A 19919-nucleotide genomic window follows, 5' to 3' on the forward strand; every position below is an offset into this window, starting at 1 on the left:
GGCAGTATGGAGCTGTAATTGTAATTTTTAATACAGTATCAGGTTTATTTGTTTATTGCTGTGTTATTTTTGCTGCTATTGTTTGTATTTGTTGATGATAGTGTGTTAATTGTGAGCTGACTGCAGCAGGTGAAGATGGGCCCAAGACAAATTTCCCCAATGGGACGATCCACCTTAAAACTGACATCAGTATCGATCCGTATTTCAGGATCCCTGCACCCATCCAAAGTATGCGGCACACTTGATTTACACACACACAAAAGAGGAAGCACATAGACGTGGTAATAATCTTCATGTTTCTTGAGCAGTAAATCATCATATTATTCTGATTTCTGAAGATCACGTGACACTGAAGACTGGAGGAATGATGCTGAAAATACAGCGGAGCATCACAGAAATACAGTACATCTTAAAATATATAAGTAGAAAATTAGAAATATAATAATATTTCACAGTATTCCTGTTTTGGGGTTAAATAAATGTCCTTTCACCCATTCCTGGATCTCTCAAGAGAAATGTTGGGAGTGCATCAGTCGTACTCACAGAAAGCGCTCTGTCCCTGTCACTGTGCTTCATCTGTCTGGTTTAACACTGTAGCGTTTGTGGAGAGAGAAGTTCTCTGCTGTAATGGCAAACTTTCTTGAAACTCTGGCCTGGACAGACGGCGCTTGAACTCATCAGTAGTGAAGTAGTACATGACTGGGTCCAGACAGCAGTTCAGACTCGCGAGACACAGGGTGACCGGATGAACGTGGAGCACGGCGTTCTTGAACTCTAATGAGCTGAATGTGTAGTTTGATTTGGCCAAGAAGTCTAAAGGGAAGGTGATGTGATAGGGCACGAAACACACCAGGAACACACCGGCACAGCTCAGCACCATCTTGAGCGCCTTGTGCTTCTCCCCAGTGTCCTGCAGCACACAGGACTTCTGCCGCAGACTGGCAGCGGTCAGCAACGAGCAGGTGACCACGATGACCAGCGGCAGCAGAAAACCCACCAGCTCCGCGAATGTCACCAGAGACGCTCCTAGCACTGTGTTCAGCCGCGTCATGGGCAGCTCGGCGAAGCAGTGTGTGGAGTTGGTGTTGGGTTTCCGCATAAGAGGGAAGGGAAGGCATCCCAGACACACGATGAACCACCCGATTAAACACAAGCCACGCTCCCTCCGTCTCTTGGAGGCCACGCAGTGCAGCGGCTGGATAATGAGTCGACAGCGTCTCAGACTGATGCAGGCCAAGAAGTAGATGCTGGCGTACATATTGACGTATTTCAGATAGAAACAGAGCAGGCAGGCGGCATCGCCGAAAGGCCACGAGTTGTTCAAATAGTAGTAAATGCGCAGAGGTAGTGACAGCACCTGCAGCAGATCAGCGACGGCCAGGTTAATCATGAATACAACAGCCTTCTTTGTCTCCTTTATGTAGGCGTAAAAAACCCAGAGTGCGAGAACATTGCAGATCAGTCCAGGAACAAGAATCACTGTGTAGAAGACGGCGTAGATCTGATGCTGATATTCTTTAGTTGAGTTTTCTTGGAGCTCACTGCCAACATTCATCTTCCTCTCATTAAATCAAGAGTCCTCTCACTAACTCTGCAAAGGTTCAGCTTGGCATAGCACTGTAGTTTTGGGATGGCACACGTTGTCACCTCTCAGCGTTTAGGAAACACAAAAATAGCTACTCAAAATCAGGTTATTTGAAAGATCCTTGAGAAAATCCCAGAAATAGCCTCCTGGCATTGTCTCTTCCACATGTGACGCACCGGAGAGCTGTAGCTTCAGCGTTTCCTCTTCTGAAAGACAGCAGAGATGCTCTGGTTAGACACATTCTTACATTCTGACAGAAGCAGCAAAATATGGGATGAAATTACAGTTAAGCATACTTTCAGCCCACACTATAAACCCTAATAAGTTCACAGAACTCAGAAAATATTTTGTAACTGATTACACAAAAACATTTATGTCATGTTTTTAAATGTTTTAAGTTTACATATGGTGTCTAATGTTTTAAGTCTATGGTGACAATGGGATGTCATGATTTGTGTTGGTCGATTCATTGTTCTGTTAATGTATTACTGTTAATGCGGCTTTCTTGGCCAGGGCTCCTTCGCAAAAGAGACTTGTTCTCAAAGGATTTCCCTGGTTAAAAAAAGGTTAAATAAAAAAAAAAAAAAAAAAAAAAAAAAACCAAATGCAAATCATAAAAACTTTGTAAGGGTATTATTATTAATATTATTATTATTATTATTATTATTACACCAGTAAATAAAATATCACCAAGAATATCATTAGTGACAATTCTGTGCAGTATACAGGTATCTGATTCATGAAGTCAGAAGATAAACAACTACAAACAACATTTATTATTTGTAATACTTGAGTGATGATGATGTTTACAATTAACAAATCAAATATGAACACTTACATAATTAATAACATGATCTGTTTTGTGCTGATTCTAGATGTACAGTAGATGTACGCTCACACTCATTCTCATTTGAATTAAATATGCAGTTGATCAAATTCTATTTGGAGATTGCTGTACATTTTACAGAAGACATGTAATGTGTTTTAAATGACCATGTAAACATGTTGTAGGGTAGTTCTGGTGCAACTTTAAAAAATCAACAAGGTGAATGAATTTAGTTTTAAGGTCCAGCTCTCACTTTTAACAAACCCTCAAACTCCTAACTAGCTGCTTATTAATAGTTAGTAAGGTAGTTGTTAAGTTTAGGTATTGGGCAGGATTAGCGATGCAGAATATGTGTTTTATAAGCACTAATAAACAGCCATTATGTTAATAATGAGTATGGTAATAAGCAACTAGTCAATAGTGAAAAAGTTGGAATCAATACTAAAGTGTTATGATTGATACCTACAGCAGTTACATAATCAGAAAGTAGAACTGAAAAAAAAAAGGTTTTTATTTATTTTTTATTTTTTTCAGTTCTACTTTCTGATTATGTGGACACTTCTGCACTACACCAGAGCATCTGGCATTGTTCCTATAATACTGATGTAGATAAAAGCTATAAACATTTGACTCATGAGCACATCATCACCTCAATTCAACAACCGTTATTCCCTGCATATAAACTATAGACTTGTTTTAAATGAATGCTAAAGATTTAGGGGCTTCTATAACAGAAGTAACTGAGGTAACTGATGCCCACATACTTTATTCCTATTATTTCCAACAAATGCCGAATATACAGTGGGTTGAGGAGCTCCAAACAAATCTGTCACAATTTACCATCATTATAAAGAGAGCAATTACTAGTGTGTTACCGTGATCTTCACTTCTACATCTAGCACCACTCACGTCTATTATGAACCTGTGTAGAGTAGTTCTCCAGGAGAAATGAAGAAATAGTAACAGATTAGCTTTTAGTAAACTACCACATTCTACTGAGCGCTATACTTACTGATTCGTTAATCAGAGTTTCTCGTTAGCAGGGAATAGTAGTTACTAAAATGTTAAAGGGTTAGTTCACCCCAGAATGAGTATTTAAAGTATCTATAACATTTTATTGGACACTCATGTTTTATTTGACTACTTTTGTACTGCCCATGCCTTTATAAAGAGCCAGGAAATGATTAATATAACTCTGATTGGATTCGTCTGAAAGAAGAAAGTCATATACACCTAGGATTCCTAGAGGGTTGGTAAAACATGAGCTAATTTTCATATTTGGGTGAACTAAGCCTTTAATAGTGCACTAGTCATTTGTTCCTGTGTAGTTATTCATTAATGATGGAGCATTATTCTGAAGTGTGTTCACAAACCTGTCGCTGCACATTACTTTCATTCTTAATTTCACAGACACAAGATGAGAGGAGTTTGTCTCTAGACAGATAAGTTTAACATGTGTTCAGTTCGTGGATGACTGTGCTCACGTATGTTCATTATTTTGTTAAGAATGTTTTCATCCCATTGGAAACCACCGGGTTCATTCTGAAGTTGAACACAAAATTTGCATTTCTGCTCAACTGAACCCAGATATTGTATTTTAGCCTAACTGATTCACAATGTGAGGTTTGTGTGTTTGTGGCAGTTTTGCATATTGTTTTTCATACTTGTGTCCTTCATCTCTCACACACTATCTGAGACTCGTTCCTGTATGCAAAGCAGTCACAGGTCAGGGTGATGAGTGTGCCCCTTTCCTCAATGATTCGGAGACTGTGTGTCAGTTTGTGGGTGTTGTGTATGGTTCATTTTTCTCTCTATGGGACTTTCCATATTCATACGTGTGTGCTGTCTCAGTAACATATTATCCCACCTGACTGCGTTTATTATTAATACCGTTCTTTTCAGACTGTATGAGTCCACACATAACTACCAAAATATTTTGATTTGTAAAATCTAGATACACTGATATTACAATTTAATTAATCAGTAAGATAAAAAATAGATTATACATAATATGAAAGGTAGAACTTCTGATTAGTACAACGTGTATGATAAACATTTCTGTTTAGTTTTTTTGTGTTCACTTTGGACATAAGTAATAAGTGACCGAATAAAGTAATGTTGTTGTAAACTGTCTTGTAAATAACTTTCCGTTTAAAGAGACATAATGGTTAACAGTGTAGAAGTTACATCGAAAAAAAGAACAAAAAAAACACCATATTCACTGTGGGATTGTTGCTTAAAAATGGATTTCCTGGACTCTGTAGATAGTGAAGTTAGAGCTGAGAGTCTGTTTGGGAGGTTTACCCCTCACCCAGAATCTAAGCATAGCTCTGTTCATTTGAGATTTGAGTCACGTTTAATGTCATCCAAACACTGTCACACATTTGGCTCAATCAACTGAATAATGTGATTCAAACTCATCTTTCGTTAGACACAGTCGTAGTAGTAACAGTAGTAAAACTATTTAACGTTGTGATAAATTCAGCTTGATTTCCTAAGCATGTATTGTGTCTCAATAATGTATTGTTCCTGGTCACAGTATCTGAATGAGTGAGTCTGTGTTATTTTAAGAGTATTAGCGTCACCAAAATAAATCTTTCTGTCAGATTGTAGAACAGAGAGGAACATGTAGGGTTTAGCCTTATTGAGTTTAGAAAGCATGTTGATGCCCTCATTCACACTCATAAACGTCACTGCTAAGAGGAATATGTATTACTTAAGTGAAGGTTAAGCCCAGTTAGGGTTTAGGATTAGGTCTATCTCAGCTAACCAGCTTTATTAAGGGACTATAACTGTCTGACCTGCCCAGTGGAGAGATTATTAAAGAGTATCCTACCTTGTAAATAAAGCGCTGTCTGAGAGGAACACACATCAGCCCATCAACATGTGCTCTCAACTCAAAGCCGGTAACGTTTCACAGATTAACTCCGTTTCTCACCATCTACATCACTCCAGTCTCTCGCTTGGGAAGCGCTTCATCTGTGAAACAGCTCAGATGTATTTTATTTTTTTAAATGTTTATATATATTATATATCCTTGATCTTGTATCTCAGGCGTTGTGCTTTCTGTTTCTGTCAGCTCACACTGACTCATTTATTATGTCTGTAGTTTCCTGTGGGGGAGTGAACAGTATTCAGTTGCTTTCTTAAATTCCTACTTCTGCTATTTATCTCAGTGTTGCCTGATCTGTGCTTATGAGCAAAAATAACAAACAAAAAAACAATTCTCCAGATAGATTTTGTTTTTGCTTTACTGTAATATTTAACTAGTCTTTAATTACTAGGGTCGCCACCTTCAATACAGAAAAATTAGGGACACCTGGGGGGACACACCTCTCGGGGTCACGTGACCACAGCTCTGATGACGTGCCAGTGATGGTAAATCACAACTTAAAACATGTTTTCATAAAAAATACCACATGGTTAAACACAACCTCAGCTATAACTTATAACCATGTGGTACACCTGCGTTAACTCCGCTGCTGTAATCTAGAGTGAAGTGACATTCAGCCAAGTATGGTGACCCATACTCAGAATTTGTGCTCTGCATTTAACCCATCCGAAATGCACACACACAGAGCAGTGAACACACACACACACACTGTGAACACACACTCATCTTGATTCACTGCTTCAGGTGTCTTGCAGGACGGTTGGAGACCCCTGCTCTATAGTGACTCAATTAGTGTCCTGTAAAAAGGTTTTTTTTACTTGACCAGCAGCAGTTCTTTGTTCCTCTTCTTGCTGCTTTCAGTGGTGTGACAGTGTATAAAGTTACAAACAATGTTTGATTACAGTGTAGGGAAAGAATCATGTTTTCTTTTGGCAATGCAGTTTATGTTATTGCTGATTCACGTTAATACATTCATGTATATTTATGCATATTTGTGTAAATTTAAGTTTAGAAAACATGGTTGCATGGAAGTGACATATGTACTGGCACTGGTGGGAAAAATAAAGCCAAGCAGAACTGATTAACCCCATCGTGATGTTCCCCTTGTGAGTCAGCAGTATTCCTTGTTGCATTTTCTGATTGGAAACTGATTGATCTTGGTCCAAATGACCAATACCATATACCAACTCAAAGCACCAAATACTCAAACTTCCATCAAAATCAAACAATCACTGCAAAACCATTTCACTTTTCACATGCACTCAAAATCAAATGGTGCTCTCTGATCACACACACGAGTCAATTAAATAAACACCTCAGAGCATTCATTAGGCACTACAAATAAATATTGAGAGCACAGCATCCAGAACATTACAGAACAAAGTATATTGTATTGAGTAATACATTTTGCAATTCTGTAAAAAAGTATAGTAATTGCAACTGAGTAAGGTGACTATATTGTATAGGTCTACTGTGTGTACTGGAAGAATAGTATTGTGCTGAATATTGAATAGTAGCCTACTTAATGTTTGTATATATTCAGCACTTGGATACTGCAAAAACACTGAGGTAAAGCTGCAAAGACCAAAAAGGTCAAATAAAACTCTAAATGAATAGTATATTACAGTACATTCAAATACCGTAAGTTGTGCTATTGTAAAATCAGGGTCAATGAGAGATTCATGTCTTTGTACTTGAGTCTGGCGATAGACTTTTTTTGCGATAGACAAAGAGAAAAACTTCTGGTCTGGCAGATCCAGCCTTGATAATACTCTCTAAACATTACTCTTTCTCTCCTCCTCATCCTTCACTTCTTACATGAACTCTTCCTATAGCCTTTAGATAGTATGTGTACTATAAATGAACTAAACATCTCAGTAAAATAATTACACCCACAATTTTAAACGTTTAAAATATTAAACACAATGTGTGTTACTAAAGCAAGGCACACTGTCTATTGTCTTTAATATTCTTTAAAATAGCCTGATGACCAGCATTGTTTCTTTAGATCATTAATGCACCCAAGTGCTTTTTTTACATGAGCAGAAAACTTTTGGATGTGTTTGTGACAAACACATTTTTAAATGTATGACTGAACTTTTCTCAGTTCAGTGACCTATGTTTCAAAATATTTACCTGACCTTTATTAACACTTCACGTACAGTATTGTTCAAAATAATAGCAGTACAATGTGACTAACCAGAATAATCAAGGTTTTTCGTATATTTTTTTATTGCTACGTGACAAACAAGTTACCAGTAGGTTCAGTAGATTCTCAGAAAACAAATGAGACCCAGCATTCATGATATGCACGCTCTTAAGGCTGTGCAATTGGGCAATTAGTTGAATTAGTTGAAAGGGGTGTGTTCAAAAAAATAGCAGTGTGGCATTCAATCACTGAGGTCATCAATTTTGTGAAGAAACAGGTGTGAATCAGGTGACCCCTATTTAAGGATGAAGCCAACACTTGTTGAACATGCATTTGAAAGCTGAGGAAAATGGGTCGTTCAAGACATTGTTCAGAAGAACAGCGTACTTTGATTAAAAAGTTGATTAGAGAGGGGAAAACCTATAAAGAGGTGCAAAAAATGATAGGCTGTTCAGCTAAAATGATCTCCAATGCCTTAAAATGGAGAGCAAAACCAGAGAGACGTGGAAGAAAACGGAAGACAACCATCAAAATGGATAGAAGAATAACCAGAATGGCAAAGGCTCAGCCAATGATCACCTCCAGGATGATCAAAGACAGTCTGGAGTTACCTGTAAGTACTGTGACAGTTAGAAGACGTCTGTGTGAAGCTAATCTATTTTCAAGAATCCCCCGCAAAGTCCCTCTGTTAAAAAAAAGGCATGTGCAGAAGAGTTTACAATTTGCCAAAGAACACATCAACTGGCCTAAAGAGAAATGGAGGAACATTTTGTGGACTGATGAGAGTAAAATTGTTCTTTTTGGGTCCAAGGGCCACAGGCAGTTTGTGAGACGACCCCCAAACTCTGAATTCAAGCCACAGTACACAGTGAAGACAGTGAAGCATGGAGGCGCAAGCATCATGATATGGGCATGTTTCTCCTACTATGGTGTGGGGCCTATTTATCGCATACCAGGGATCATGGATCAGTTTGCATATGTTAAAATACTTGAAGAGGTCATGTTGCCCTATGCTGAAGAGGACATGCCCTTGAAATGGTTGTTTCAACAAGACAATGGTTCCAAACCAACAAAATTAATGTTATGGAGTGGCCAGCCCAATCTCCAGACCTTAATCCAATTGAGAACTTGTGGGGTGATATCAAAAATGCTGTTTCTGAAGCAAAACCAAGAAATGTGAATGAATTGTGGAATGTTGTTAAAGAATCATGGAGTGGAATAACAGCTGAGAGATGCCACAAGTTGGTTGACTCCATGCCACACAGATGTCAAGCAGTTTTAAAAAACTGTGGTCATACAACTAAATATTAGTTTAGTGATTCACAGGATTGCTAAATCCCAGAAAAAAAAATGTTTGTCCAAAATAGTTTTGAGTTTGTACAGTCAAAGGTAGACACTGCTATTTTTTTGAACACATCCCTTTCAACTAATTGCCCAATTGCACAGCCTTAAGAGCGTGCATATCATGAATGCTGGGTCTTGTTTGTTTTCTGACAATCTACTGAACCTACTGGTAACTTGTTTGCCACGTAGCAATAAAAAATATACTAAAAACCTTGATTATTCTGGTTAGTCACATTGTACTGCTATTATTTTGAACAATACTGTACATGTTCTTACCTAGAACAGAAAACATACACTGACTATTTTGTAGGTATCATGTCGTCTTTAAATGATTTGCTAAAAGATTAAACAAACCAGAATCTGTGATTTTCAACATAAAAGAGATGTAAAGATAAGGATGTTTCAACTATTATCATCATTTCATTTTGACCTTGATGAACTGGTAATCATCAGTACGAATTGCATACCGGATCGGTTGAGGCCCGGGTTAACAACGACCGCCACGGAGCCATTGACCTACAGGGCGCTGGTGGAAATTGGGCTACTGTTGGTCGAAAAAGTAGACGAGGGAGAAGAGTGCACAGACAGAGAGAGAAGAGGAAAGGTAAGAGTGTAGGAATGAGAATAGGTACTCTAAATGTTGGTACCATGACAGGGAAAGGTAGAGAGCTGGCTGATATGATGGAGAGAAGGAAGGTGGATATACTATGTGTACAGGAGACAAGGTGGAAGGGTAGCAAGGCTCGTAGTATAGGAGCAGGATTCAAGCTGTTTTATTATGGTGTGGATAGTAAGAGAAATGGGGTAGGTGTGGTCCTGAAGGAGGAGTTTGTGAGGAATGTCCTGGAGGTGAAGAGAGTGTCAGACAGAGTGATGAGTCTGAAGTTAGAGATTGAAGGGGTGATGTTGAATGTTGTGAGTTAGAGGAGAATGAGAGATTCTGGAATCAATTAGATGAGGTGATGGAGAGTAATCCCACGGGTGAGAGAGTGGTGATAGGAGCGGATTTTAATGGACATGTTGGTGAGGGGAACAGAGGCGATGAGCAGTTGATGGTCAAGTTTGGAGTTAAGGAAAGGAACCTTGAAGGACAGATGATAGTGGACTTTGCTAAGAAGATGGACATGGCTGTGGTTAACACATTTTCAGAAGAGGGAGGAGCATTGAGTGACTTACAAGAGTGGAGGTAGGAGAACACAGGTACATCCTATGTAGTAGAGGCAATCTGAAAGAGATTAGTGACTGTAAAGTGGTGGTGGGAGCGAGTGTAGCCAGACAACATAGGATGGTGGTGTGTAAGATGACTTTGTTGGTCTGTAAGAAGAAGAGGTCAAAGATAGAGAAGAAAACCAAGTGGTGGAAGCTGAAAAAGGAGGAATGTTGTGAGGAATTTATACAGAAGTTGAGACAGGCTCTTGGTGGTCAGGTAGTGCTGTCAGATGACTGGGAAACTACAGCAGAATTAATCAGGGAGACAGGGAGAAAGGTGCTGGGTGTGTCATCCGGAAGAAGGGAAAGAAGATAAGGAGACTTGGTGGTGGAATGAAGAAGTTCAGGATAGTATCCAGAGGAAGAGGTTAGCCAAGAAGAAGTGGGACATGGACATGACTGAAGAGAATAGACAGGAATACAAGGAGTTACAGCACAGAGTGAAGAGGGAGGTGTCTAAGGCCAAACAGAAGGCATATGACGAGTTGTACACTAAGAGAGTTGTTAGACACTAGAGAAGGAGAGAAGGACTTGTACAGGTTAGCTAGGCAGAGGGATCGAGATGGGAAGGATGTGCAGCAAGTTCGAGTTATTAAGGATAGAGATGGAATGGTGCTCACAAGTGTGGAGAGAAGGACCAAATAAGGAAAACAGGAACATGCATGTGGCACCAAAAGCTGCACATACTTTCATGGAGGCCCAGGATGCTTCGATAGCGGCCTTAAGCTCATCCAGAGTGTTGGGTCTTGTGTCTCTCAACATTCTCTTCACAATATCCCACAGATTCTCTATGGGGTTCAGGTCAGGAGAGTTGGCAGGCCAATTGAGCACAGTAATACCATGGTCAGTAAATCATTTACCAGTGGTTTTTGGCACTGTGAGCAGGTGCCAGGTCGTGCTGAAAAATGAAATCTTCATCTCCATAAAGCTTTTCAGCAGATGGAAGGATGAAGTGCTCCAAAATCTCCTGATAACTAGCTGCATTGACCCTGCCCTTGATAAAACACAGTGGACCAACACCAGCAGCTGACATGGCACCCCAGACCATCACTGACTGTGGGTACTTGACACTGGACTTCAGGCATTTTGGCATTTCCTTCTCCTCGGTCTTCCTCCAGACTCTGGCACCTTGATTTCCGAATGACATGCAAAATTTGCTTTCATCCGAAAAAAGTACTTTGGACCACTGAGCAACAGTCCAGTGCTGCTTCTCTGTAGCCCATTTCCTGCACACGCCTGTGCACGGTGGCTCTGGATGCTTCTACTCCAGACTCAGTCCACTGCTTCCGCAGGTCCCCCAAGGTCTGGAATCAGTCCTTCTCCACAATCTTCCTCAGGGTCCGGTCACCTCTTCTAGTTGTGCAGCATTTTTTGCCACACTTTTTCCTTCCCACAGACTTCCCACTGAGGTGCTTGATACAGCACTCTGGGAACAGCCTATTCGTTCAGAAATTTCTTTGTGTCTTACCCTCTCGCTTGAGGGTGTCAATGATGGCCTTCTGGACAGCAGTCAGGTCAGCAGTCTTACCCCTGATTGCGGTTTTGAGTAATGAACCAGGCTGGGAGTTTTTAAAAGCCTCAGGAATCTTTTGCAGGTGTTTAAAGTTAATTAGTTGATTCAGATGATTAGGTTAATAGGTCGTTTAGAGAACCTTTTCATGATATGCTAATTTTTTGAGATAGGAATTTTGGGTTTTCATGAGCTGTATGCCAAAATCATCAGTATTAAAACAATAAAAGACCTGAAATATTTCAGTTGGTGTGCAATGAATCTAAAATATATGAAAGTTAAATTTTTATCATTACATTATGGAAAATAATGAACTTTTATCACAATATGCAATTTTTTTAGAAGGACCTGTATATATTCCACTTGGGTCATAAGCATAAGCATCTAAGTGTGCTAAGATTTTTCAGTTTTCTCCACTTTTGGTGGATTTGCTAGAGGGACTATGTCACTTTTTTTGTAATGTGATCACGGTTAAGAGACATAACATTAAAGTAAACCTTGAAGTGAAGTGAAAGTGAAGTGAAAGTGACATTCAGCCAAGTATGGTGACCCATACTCAGAATTTGTGCTCTGCATTTAACCCATCCGAAGTGCACACACACACACAGTGAACACACACCCGGAGCAGTGGGCAGCCATTTATGCTGCGGCGCCCGGGGAGCAGTTGGGGGTTCGATGCCTTGCTCAAGGGCACCTAAGTCGTGGTATTGAAGGTTATAGGCATACTCTTGAAAAGGTTATAGACATACTCTTTTATACAGGAAATAAGTTTGCATAACAGAAATAGTATAGCATATACCTAATACTGAAATCATCTCATCTAAACTAATGTGAAAGCTTGTAATGTTGACCACTAGCGGAGTATTTTTAATTGTTTTTGTACAGTTATTAGATGCAGGCTATTCTCAGAGTTTGGTCAAACATATCTGCAAGTGTTTGCAGGTAAACATGATCAAATAAAGTATAAGATAATTAAATGAATGACAAGAGAATGTTTATACTGAGATCGTGATGTACTTTAGAGCTTTTTCTTTTCTGTCTATGACCCTGTCCGTCTGTGTCACAAAGACACATAATATCCCTTACCTCAACTTGATATTAGTCTTTAATTAATAATTACATAATTAGTTTAGTCTTACTATTTTCTGTAATGACTATTACACTTAATAAAAACGAACGGAATGCATAGTTGATATATAAAAAAAGAAAAGTCAAGTCAAGTCAAGTTTATTTATATAGCCCTTTAAAACAACATAAATGCTGACCAAAGTGCTGCACAACATACCAAACAAAACATCCATTTTACAATACAATTTAAAGACTAATTATAAAATATGAAAAGAAAGCAAAACAAAAATAATAGAATTAAGACCGGAAACATCATGCAATTTAAAACAATATTTAAGACAAAAAAATAATTAATTTAATAATTAATATCAAGTCACACATATGCCTGAGAAAAAAAAAAAGTTTAAAGAGAAGATTTAAATGTAAAAGGTGTAGGGGAAAGTCTAATAGACAAAGGTAGGGAATTCCAGAGCTTAGGACCAAGAACTGAGAAAGCTCTGTCGCTGTCACATCCACACAAGGAGAGGAGAAGACGGGTAAGTACTTTCGTGAAGTTTTATTAACATAGGATTTCAACAGAGCAGGTAAGTGTGGTCACAGACGGTGAATCTTCAAGCACTGATCAATAGGTGAGTTCAAGCACCAAGCTAGGCCTGACAACAAAGAGTCACTTCCCTTAATCGCTGTAACTGAATCTCCACAGAGTCACAATACGGTCCACAAGAAGCAGGCAGAAGATCCACAGAGTCACAATACGGTCCACAAGAAGCAGGCAGAAGATCCACAAGGAGCGTCCATGTAAGCTTGATTCCAGCCGGTGAGTGAATGAGTGAGGTGAGTATTTAAAGGTGTGGTGATTGCTGGTGCAGGTGCAGGTAATCAGTATTCAGGTGAAGGTTCACGTGAGCGGTGCATGGGAGATTGAGTGGATGGTGACTGGCAATGGTGACTGGGGCTAAGGGAACGAGCTGAGGGTGTGACACTACCCCCCGCCCCACGGGTGACTCCAGGCATCCTAGAGCGGCGACGGGGACGACCACGACCTCTGGGAGCCGGGCGGTCCGGGTGTTGTCGGTGGAAATCTTCGAGGAGAGCCGGATCCAGGATGTCATTGCGTGGTATCCACGACCTCTCCTCGGGACCGAACCCCTCCCAATCTATGAGGTATTCCAGGTGGCCGTTCCGCCGCCGGGAGTCGAGGATCTCTTGGACCTGGTAGATGTTGTCTCCGAGGATTTCGGGTTGGTCTGGAGGGGGAGGCGGTTCTGGTTCTGTGGAGGAAGGAGAAACTGGATCAGTGTGACGTTTTAGCAGTGAGACGTGAAACGTGGGTGAGATCCGGTAGTGTGGTGGTAGGTCCAGGCGGTAGGTGACGGGATTTATCTGAGAGTGGATGGTGAACGGCCCTATGTAGCGGGGACTCAGCTTTTTGCAGGGCAGTCGGAGGCGGATATCCCGAGTGGAGAGCCAAACCTTGTCTCCAGGTAGATAGACGGGATTAGGCGATCTGCGTCGGTTAGCGGTCTCTGTATGTCTCCGAACTGCCCGCTGGAGATGGACGTGAGCTGAGTCCCACACCCTCTCGCTCTCCTGGAACCAGTGATCTACCGCGGGCACTTCAGAGACTTCTCCTGACCAGGGAAACAGCGGTGGCTGATAGCCTAAAACACATTGAAAAGGGGTTAAGCCTGTAGTGGTTTGGCGAAGGGAGTTTTGGGCATACTCAGCCCACGGCAGATACCGGCTCCAGGTATCCTGGTGTTGGGAGCAGTAAGTACGGAGGTACCGTGAGATCTCTTGAATCTTCCGCTCGGTCTGGCCGTTGGTCTGAGGGTGATATCCAGAAGATAAACTGACGGATGTTCCGAGGAGTTGGAAGAACGCTCGCCAGACCCTGGAGACAAACTGAGGTCCTCTGTCCGAGACAATGTCCTCTGGAGTGCCATAATTCCGGAACACGTTGGTGAAGAGGGCTTCGGCGGTCTCGAACGCTGTGGGAAGACCCTTTAATTGGATTAGTTTGCAGAATTTAGAAAAACGATCAACAACAACTAGAATGGTAGTGTACCCCCCTGAGGGGGGAAGGTCAGTGGCGAAATCCACCCCTAGATGGGTCCAGGGTCGGCGAGGAATGGGTAGTGGTTGTAATTTTCCCACGGGAAGTTGACGAGGTGTGGTGGTAACGGCGCAGACCGAGCATCCGAGGATGTACCGGGTAACGTCACGAGCCATGTTAGGCCACCAGTACTTCTGCTGGATGAGCGAGAGGGTTCGCCTGCTGCCAGGGTGTCCTGAGCCAGGTGACGTGTGCGTACTTTCCAGTAGGGGGAGTCGCTGGTTGGTGGGCACGTACATTAGACCCGTGGGTACCTCCGGAGGTGCAGGCTCCTCGAGGGTGGCGGCTCGAATTTCCTCGTCGATCTGCCAGAGGATAGGCGCGAGGAAAACGGAGGGTGGTAGAATTGAATCAGGCTTGTCGGTGTCTGGATCTGGTGAGTACATACGGGACAGAGCATCTGCTTTAGTGTTCTTGTGACCGGGTTGATATGTGATCTGGAAATTAAAGCGAGCAAAGAAGAGTGACCACCGAGCCTGACGAGCATTGAGTCTCTTGGCATTCTGCAGATATTGGAGATTTTTGTGGTCGGTGACAACAGTGAATGGGAACTGAGCTCCCTCTAGCCAGTGCCGCCACTCCTCAAGGGCGAGTTTAATGGCCAACAACTCACGGTCTCCGATTCCATAATTGCATTCGGCAGGAGAGAGTTTCTTAGAGAAGTACGCACACGGATGGAGTGAGCAAGGTTCACCAGACCTTTGAGACAACACGGCTCCAATGCCGTGATTGGCCGCATCAACCTCTACGACGAACGGCTTGGACGGGTCAGGATGTCGAAGAATGGGTGCCGAGGTGAAGAGGTGTTTAAGATGGCTGAAGGCCTCTCGAGCTTGGGGTGTCCAGCGCAGCCGGCGCTGACCTCCTTTTAGAAGGGATGTTAGAGGAGCCGAGTGCAGGCTGTAGTTCTTGATAAAGCGCCGATAGAAATTGGCAAAGCCAAGGAAACGTTGGAGTTCTTTCACCGTTGTGGGCTCCGCCCAGTTGGCCACAGCATCTACCTTGGCTGACTCCATCTGAACTCCCTCCGCAGAGATCACGTATCCGAGGAAGGAGACGGTAGTGCAGTGAAACTCACACTTCTCAGCTTTTAGGTAGAGGTGGTGGTCTCGAAGTCGTTGTAAGACGTGGCGGACATGGGTTTGGTGTTCTTCTATGTTCCGGGAGTAGATCAGGATATCGTCTATGTAGACAATGACGAATTGGTGGAGATAATCACGGAATATTTCGTTCATGAAACTCTGGAAGATGGATGGACTGTTAGCAAGCCCATAGGGCATAACCTGATATTCGTAGTGCCCGGCAGGGGTGATGAAGGCAGTCTTCCACTCGTCTCCCTCTCGGATACGGATCAGATTGTAGGCACTGCGGAGGTCGAGTTTGGTGAACACCTTGGCTTCCCGCAGTTCCTCCAGAGCCGCCGGAACGAGTGGTAACGGGTAGGCGAACTTGACGGTGGCGTCATTTAGCACTCGGTAGTCGATGCATGGTCGAAGTCCGCCATCCTTTTTGGGGACGAAGAAGAAACTGGATGCAGCTGGAGATGTGGACGGCCTGATGAACCCCTGATCGAGAGCCTCCTGGATGTATTCCTCCATTGCCACCTGCTCAGGACGGGAGAGTGGATATATTTTCCCATGAGGTAGCTTGGCACCTGGCAGCAGGTCGATACAACAGTCCCAGGGCCGGTGTGGTGGTAATCGGGTGGCTTGTTCCTTGCTGAACACATCGGAGTAGGAGGAGTAAAGGGCAGGTCTACCCATGGAGGTGGAGTGCAATTGAAGGTGCGGCGGCGCAGACTGTGAATTCTGGACTGGTGGATGGTGAATGTGACTCTGGCATCTCGGGTCCCACGCCTGGATCTCCCCTGTGCTCCAGTTGATTTGTGGGTTATGTTGGGCCAGCCACGGCCTACCCAGGACGACGTCAACAGTAGCGCGAGGAAGTACGAGGAGGGCCAGTCGTTCCCGATGTCCGTGGGGCAGGACGAGCTCCAGCTCGTGTGTCCTTTTAGTTATTTTGCCACCGCCCAATGGTGATCCTTGGATGGTAGTGATACGGTAAGTGGTCTCGTTCTGGACGATGGGTATACGGTGCTTGGTTACGAAGTGAGAAGAGACGAAGTTGCTTGCGGCTCCGGAATCCACCAGGACATGGATGGAAAGATTGCGTGAGTTAATTGTGATCTGGGCTCTGATATGAGGTATGTGAGATACAGATGGGGTAATGGAAACTGTACTCACCATTGGGCGAGGCGGACGGACCGGGCAGGCGTGGATCAGGTGAGTGGCCTCGCCACAGTATAAACATAGCCGCTGCTGAATGCGGCGTCTCCGTTCAGAGGCATCTAGGCGGTAGGAGTCGGTGTTCATGGGTTCCTCCTGGTCTCGTTGGGGCGAGGGCGTTCTGGCTGATGGAGAGATGGTATATGAGGCCGGGGAGGCACAGGCCGAGAGGTGTTGAGCAACATTTATAGTTTTTCTGATGAACGTCTCGAGATTGACATTATCGTCGTAAATGACCATTTGCTTTCTGATCTGGGGCTTTAAACCTTTACGGTATGCAGCTAGCAGGGCAGTTTGGTTCCAACCACTGGTGGCGGCTAATGTTCGGAAACGGAGAGTGTAGTCATGTATTTCCGTGGCTCCCTGGCGGAGATTTAAGAGTTCATCATGGGTTGAAAGAGGAGTTAGAGCCACCCCGAACACTTCCTGGAGGTGGGTGACGAAGGCGTCGAATGAGGATAGAACCGGACTCTGGGAGTTCCAAAGGGCCTCTGCCCATTGTAGCGCTCGTCCGGTGAGGAGAGAGATTATAAAGGCGACTTTGGTGGCCTCATTGGGGAATTTACTAGTATTTGCGTTGATGAACAGTGAGCACTGCAGAATAAACCCACCGCAGCCACTCGGTTCACCCGCATAGCACGCGGGACGTGCAAGGGGCGTGCTGTTGGTGGTGGTAGCACTAGTTTCGGTGGGTGGTGAAACTGACTGTAATACTTGGCGGAGAGCAGTCACCATTTCGGTGAACGGGTCCGAAGCCGCTCCCTGAGCAGCAGCGTTAACATCCATGGGAGATATGAAGTTCTGTTTTTCTGGGCTGGAATCCTGTCACATCCACACAAGGAGAGGAGAAGACGGGTAAGTACTTTCGTGAAGTTTTATTAACATAGGATTTCAACAGAGCAGGTAAGTGTGGTCACAGACGGTGAATCTTCAAGCACTGATCAATAGGTGAGTTCAAGCACCAAGCTAGGCCTGACAACAAAGAGTCACTTCCCTTAATCGCTGTAACTGAATCTCCACAGAGTCACAATACGGTCCACAAGAAGCAGGCAGAAGATCCACAGAGTCACAATACGGTCCACAAGAAGCAGGCAGAAGATCCACAAGGAGCGTCCATGTAAGCTTGATTCCAGCCGGTGAGTGAATGAGTGAGGTGAGTATTTAAAGGTGTGGTGATTGCTGGTGCAGGTGCAGGTAATCAGTATTCAGGTGAAGGTTCACGTGAGCGGTGCATGGGAGATTGAGTGGATGGTGACTGGCAATGGTGACTGGGGCTAAGGGAACGAGCTGAGGGTGTGACAGTCGCCTTTGGATTTAAGTCGAGATTTTGGAACATTTAATATCATCTGAGAGGAGGATCTGAGTGTTCTCACTAGACAATATGAGTGGAGAAGGTCTGAAATATATGAAGAGGCAAGACCATGAAGTGATTTAAATACAAATACTAAAACCTTAAAATCAACTCTGAATCGAACAGGTAGCCAATGAAGTGATGATAACACAGGTGTAATATGTTCTCTCTTTTTTTGTCCCTGTTAAAAATCGAGCCGCAGTATTCTGTACCAGTTGTAATCGCGAGAGAGAGGACTGATTAATTCCAGCATACAGAGCATTACAGTAGTCCAGCGTGGTTGAAATAAATGCATGAATAACAGTCTCCAAATCACTAAAGCTTAGAATATTTTTCAGCTTGCAAAGTCCCCTTAGCTGCAGAAAACGGGATCTAACTACAGAGTTGATTTGTTTATCAAATTTTAATTCAGGATCAAGTGTAACTCCCAGATTTTTTACTTTATCACGAATGCTATCTTGAAGGGGGGCTTGGGTAGAACTTTTATTATTTAAAAGGTGTGAAGGGCCAAACAACATAACATAAGTCTTCTTCTGAATTAATTGAAGGAAATTATTGTCCATCCAAGCCTTAATGTCCTCCAAACAAGCTAGAAGAAAGGAAACTGAATCAGTACCTGATTTTAAAGGAAATCTGAGTGTCATCGGCATAAATTTGATATGAAGCTTTATGGGCCTCAAAAATGGAACGAAGAGGGAGTAAGTATAAGGAAAATAAGGTTGGACCCAGAATTCAGCCCTAGGGCACCCCACAAGAGATGTTTAGCTCTGAAGCCAGACTGAAAAGGATCTAGAATATTGTTAGAGATTAAATAGGGGGAAATTTGATTTAGTACACACTTTTCCAGAACTTTGTGCAAAAATGGAAGTTTCAAAATGGGCCTATAGTTATTAAAATCAGAAGGATCGAGATTGTCTTTTTTGAGTAAAGGATGGACCACAGCCTGTTTAAGGCAGAGTGGTATAAATTCATTTGTAAGGAGCTATTGATAATAGAAAGTAGACTTGGCAACACAGAAGGCACAACATCCTTTAGTAACTTTGTTGGAATGGCATCAAAATAGCAAGTGGTTGGATTCATGTTAGAGATAATGCTCAGCAGCTCGGAGTGTGAAATAGTCAGAGAATTTGAAAAAGCAGAGAGGCAAACATTTGCATATTCATAATTCGGAGTTAAATTACTAGAGATCTGTGCCCTAATTTGAGTAACTTTGCTTATAAAGAAGTTGCAGAACTTCTCACATAAGTCTAGGCTAGGTTCTGGGCCGGCCGTTCTAGAAGGGTTTAATACTGAATTTAACGTAGAAAACAGTATCGTTGGGCAATGGGAATATTTTGAGATTATGTTAGAGAAGTATTTTGCTCTTTCCAAGGAAACTGCTTCTTGGAAGTCAGACAAGTTACTCTGTAAAATTTGATATGAAATTTGTAATTTGTCCTTCTTCCATTGTCTTTCTGCTCTTCTACATTTTTTCTTAAGACTTTTATGTCACTATTGAACCATGGTTAATTATTTGATTTCAGTTCTTTGGTTTTATAAGGGGCAATTATGTTTAAAATTTTTAAACATGACGAATTGAAATA

The 19919-nt window shown here is 42.5% G+C and overlaps 1 protein-coding gene across 1 annotated transcript; it reads right to left on the bottom strand.

The window, feature by feature from the left end:
* Nucleotides 1-364: 364 nt before the first annotated feature.
* LOC113113516 (probable G-protein coupled receptor 174) lies at nucleotides 365-5501 on the bottom strand. The gene is made up of 2 exons (XM_026279743.1): nucleotides 5248-5501; nucleotides 365-1791 (listed from the first exon to the last, which is right to left on the bottom strand). Exon 2 carries the CDS (start codon nucleotides 1553-1555, stop codon nucleotides 563-565), a length of 993 nt encoding a protein of 330 aa, XP_026135528.1. The 5' UTR covers nucleotides 1556-1791; nucleotides 5248-5501; the 3' UTR covers nucleotides 365-562.
* Between the last annotated feature and the right edge of the window lie 14418 nt (nucleotides 5502-19919).

Source organism: Carassius auratus, chromosome 14, assembly GCF_003368295.1.
Source record: "Carassius auratus strain Wakin chromosome 14, ASM336829v1, whole genome shotgun sequence".
Taxonomy (NCBI): Eukaryota; Metazoa; Chordata; class Actinopteri; order Cypriniformes; family Cyprinidae; genus Carassius; species Carassius auratus.

Coding starts and splice junctions, on each gene's coding strand:
- LOC113113516 (XM_026279743.1), bottom strand. CDS start 1,555: ATGAATGTTGGCAGTGAGCTCCAAGAAAACTCAACTAAAGAATATCAG.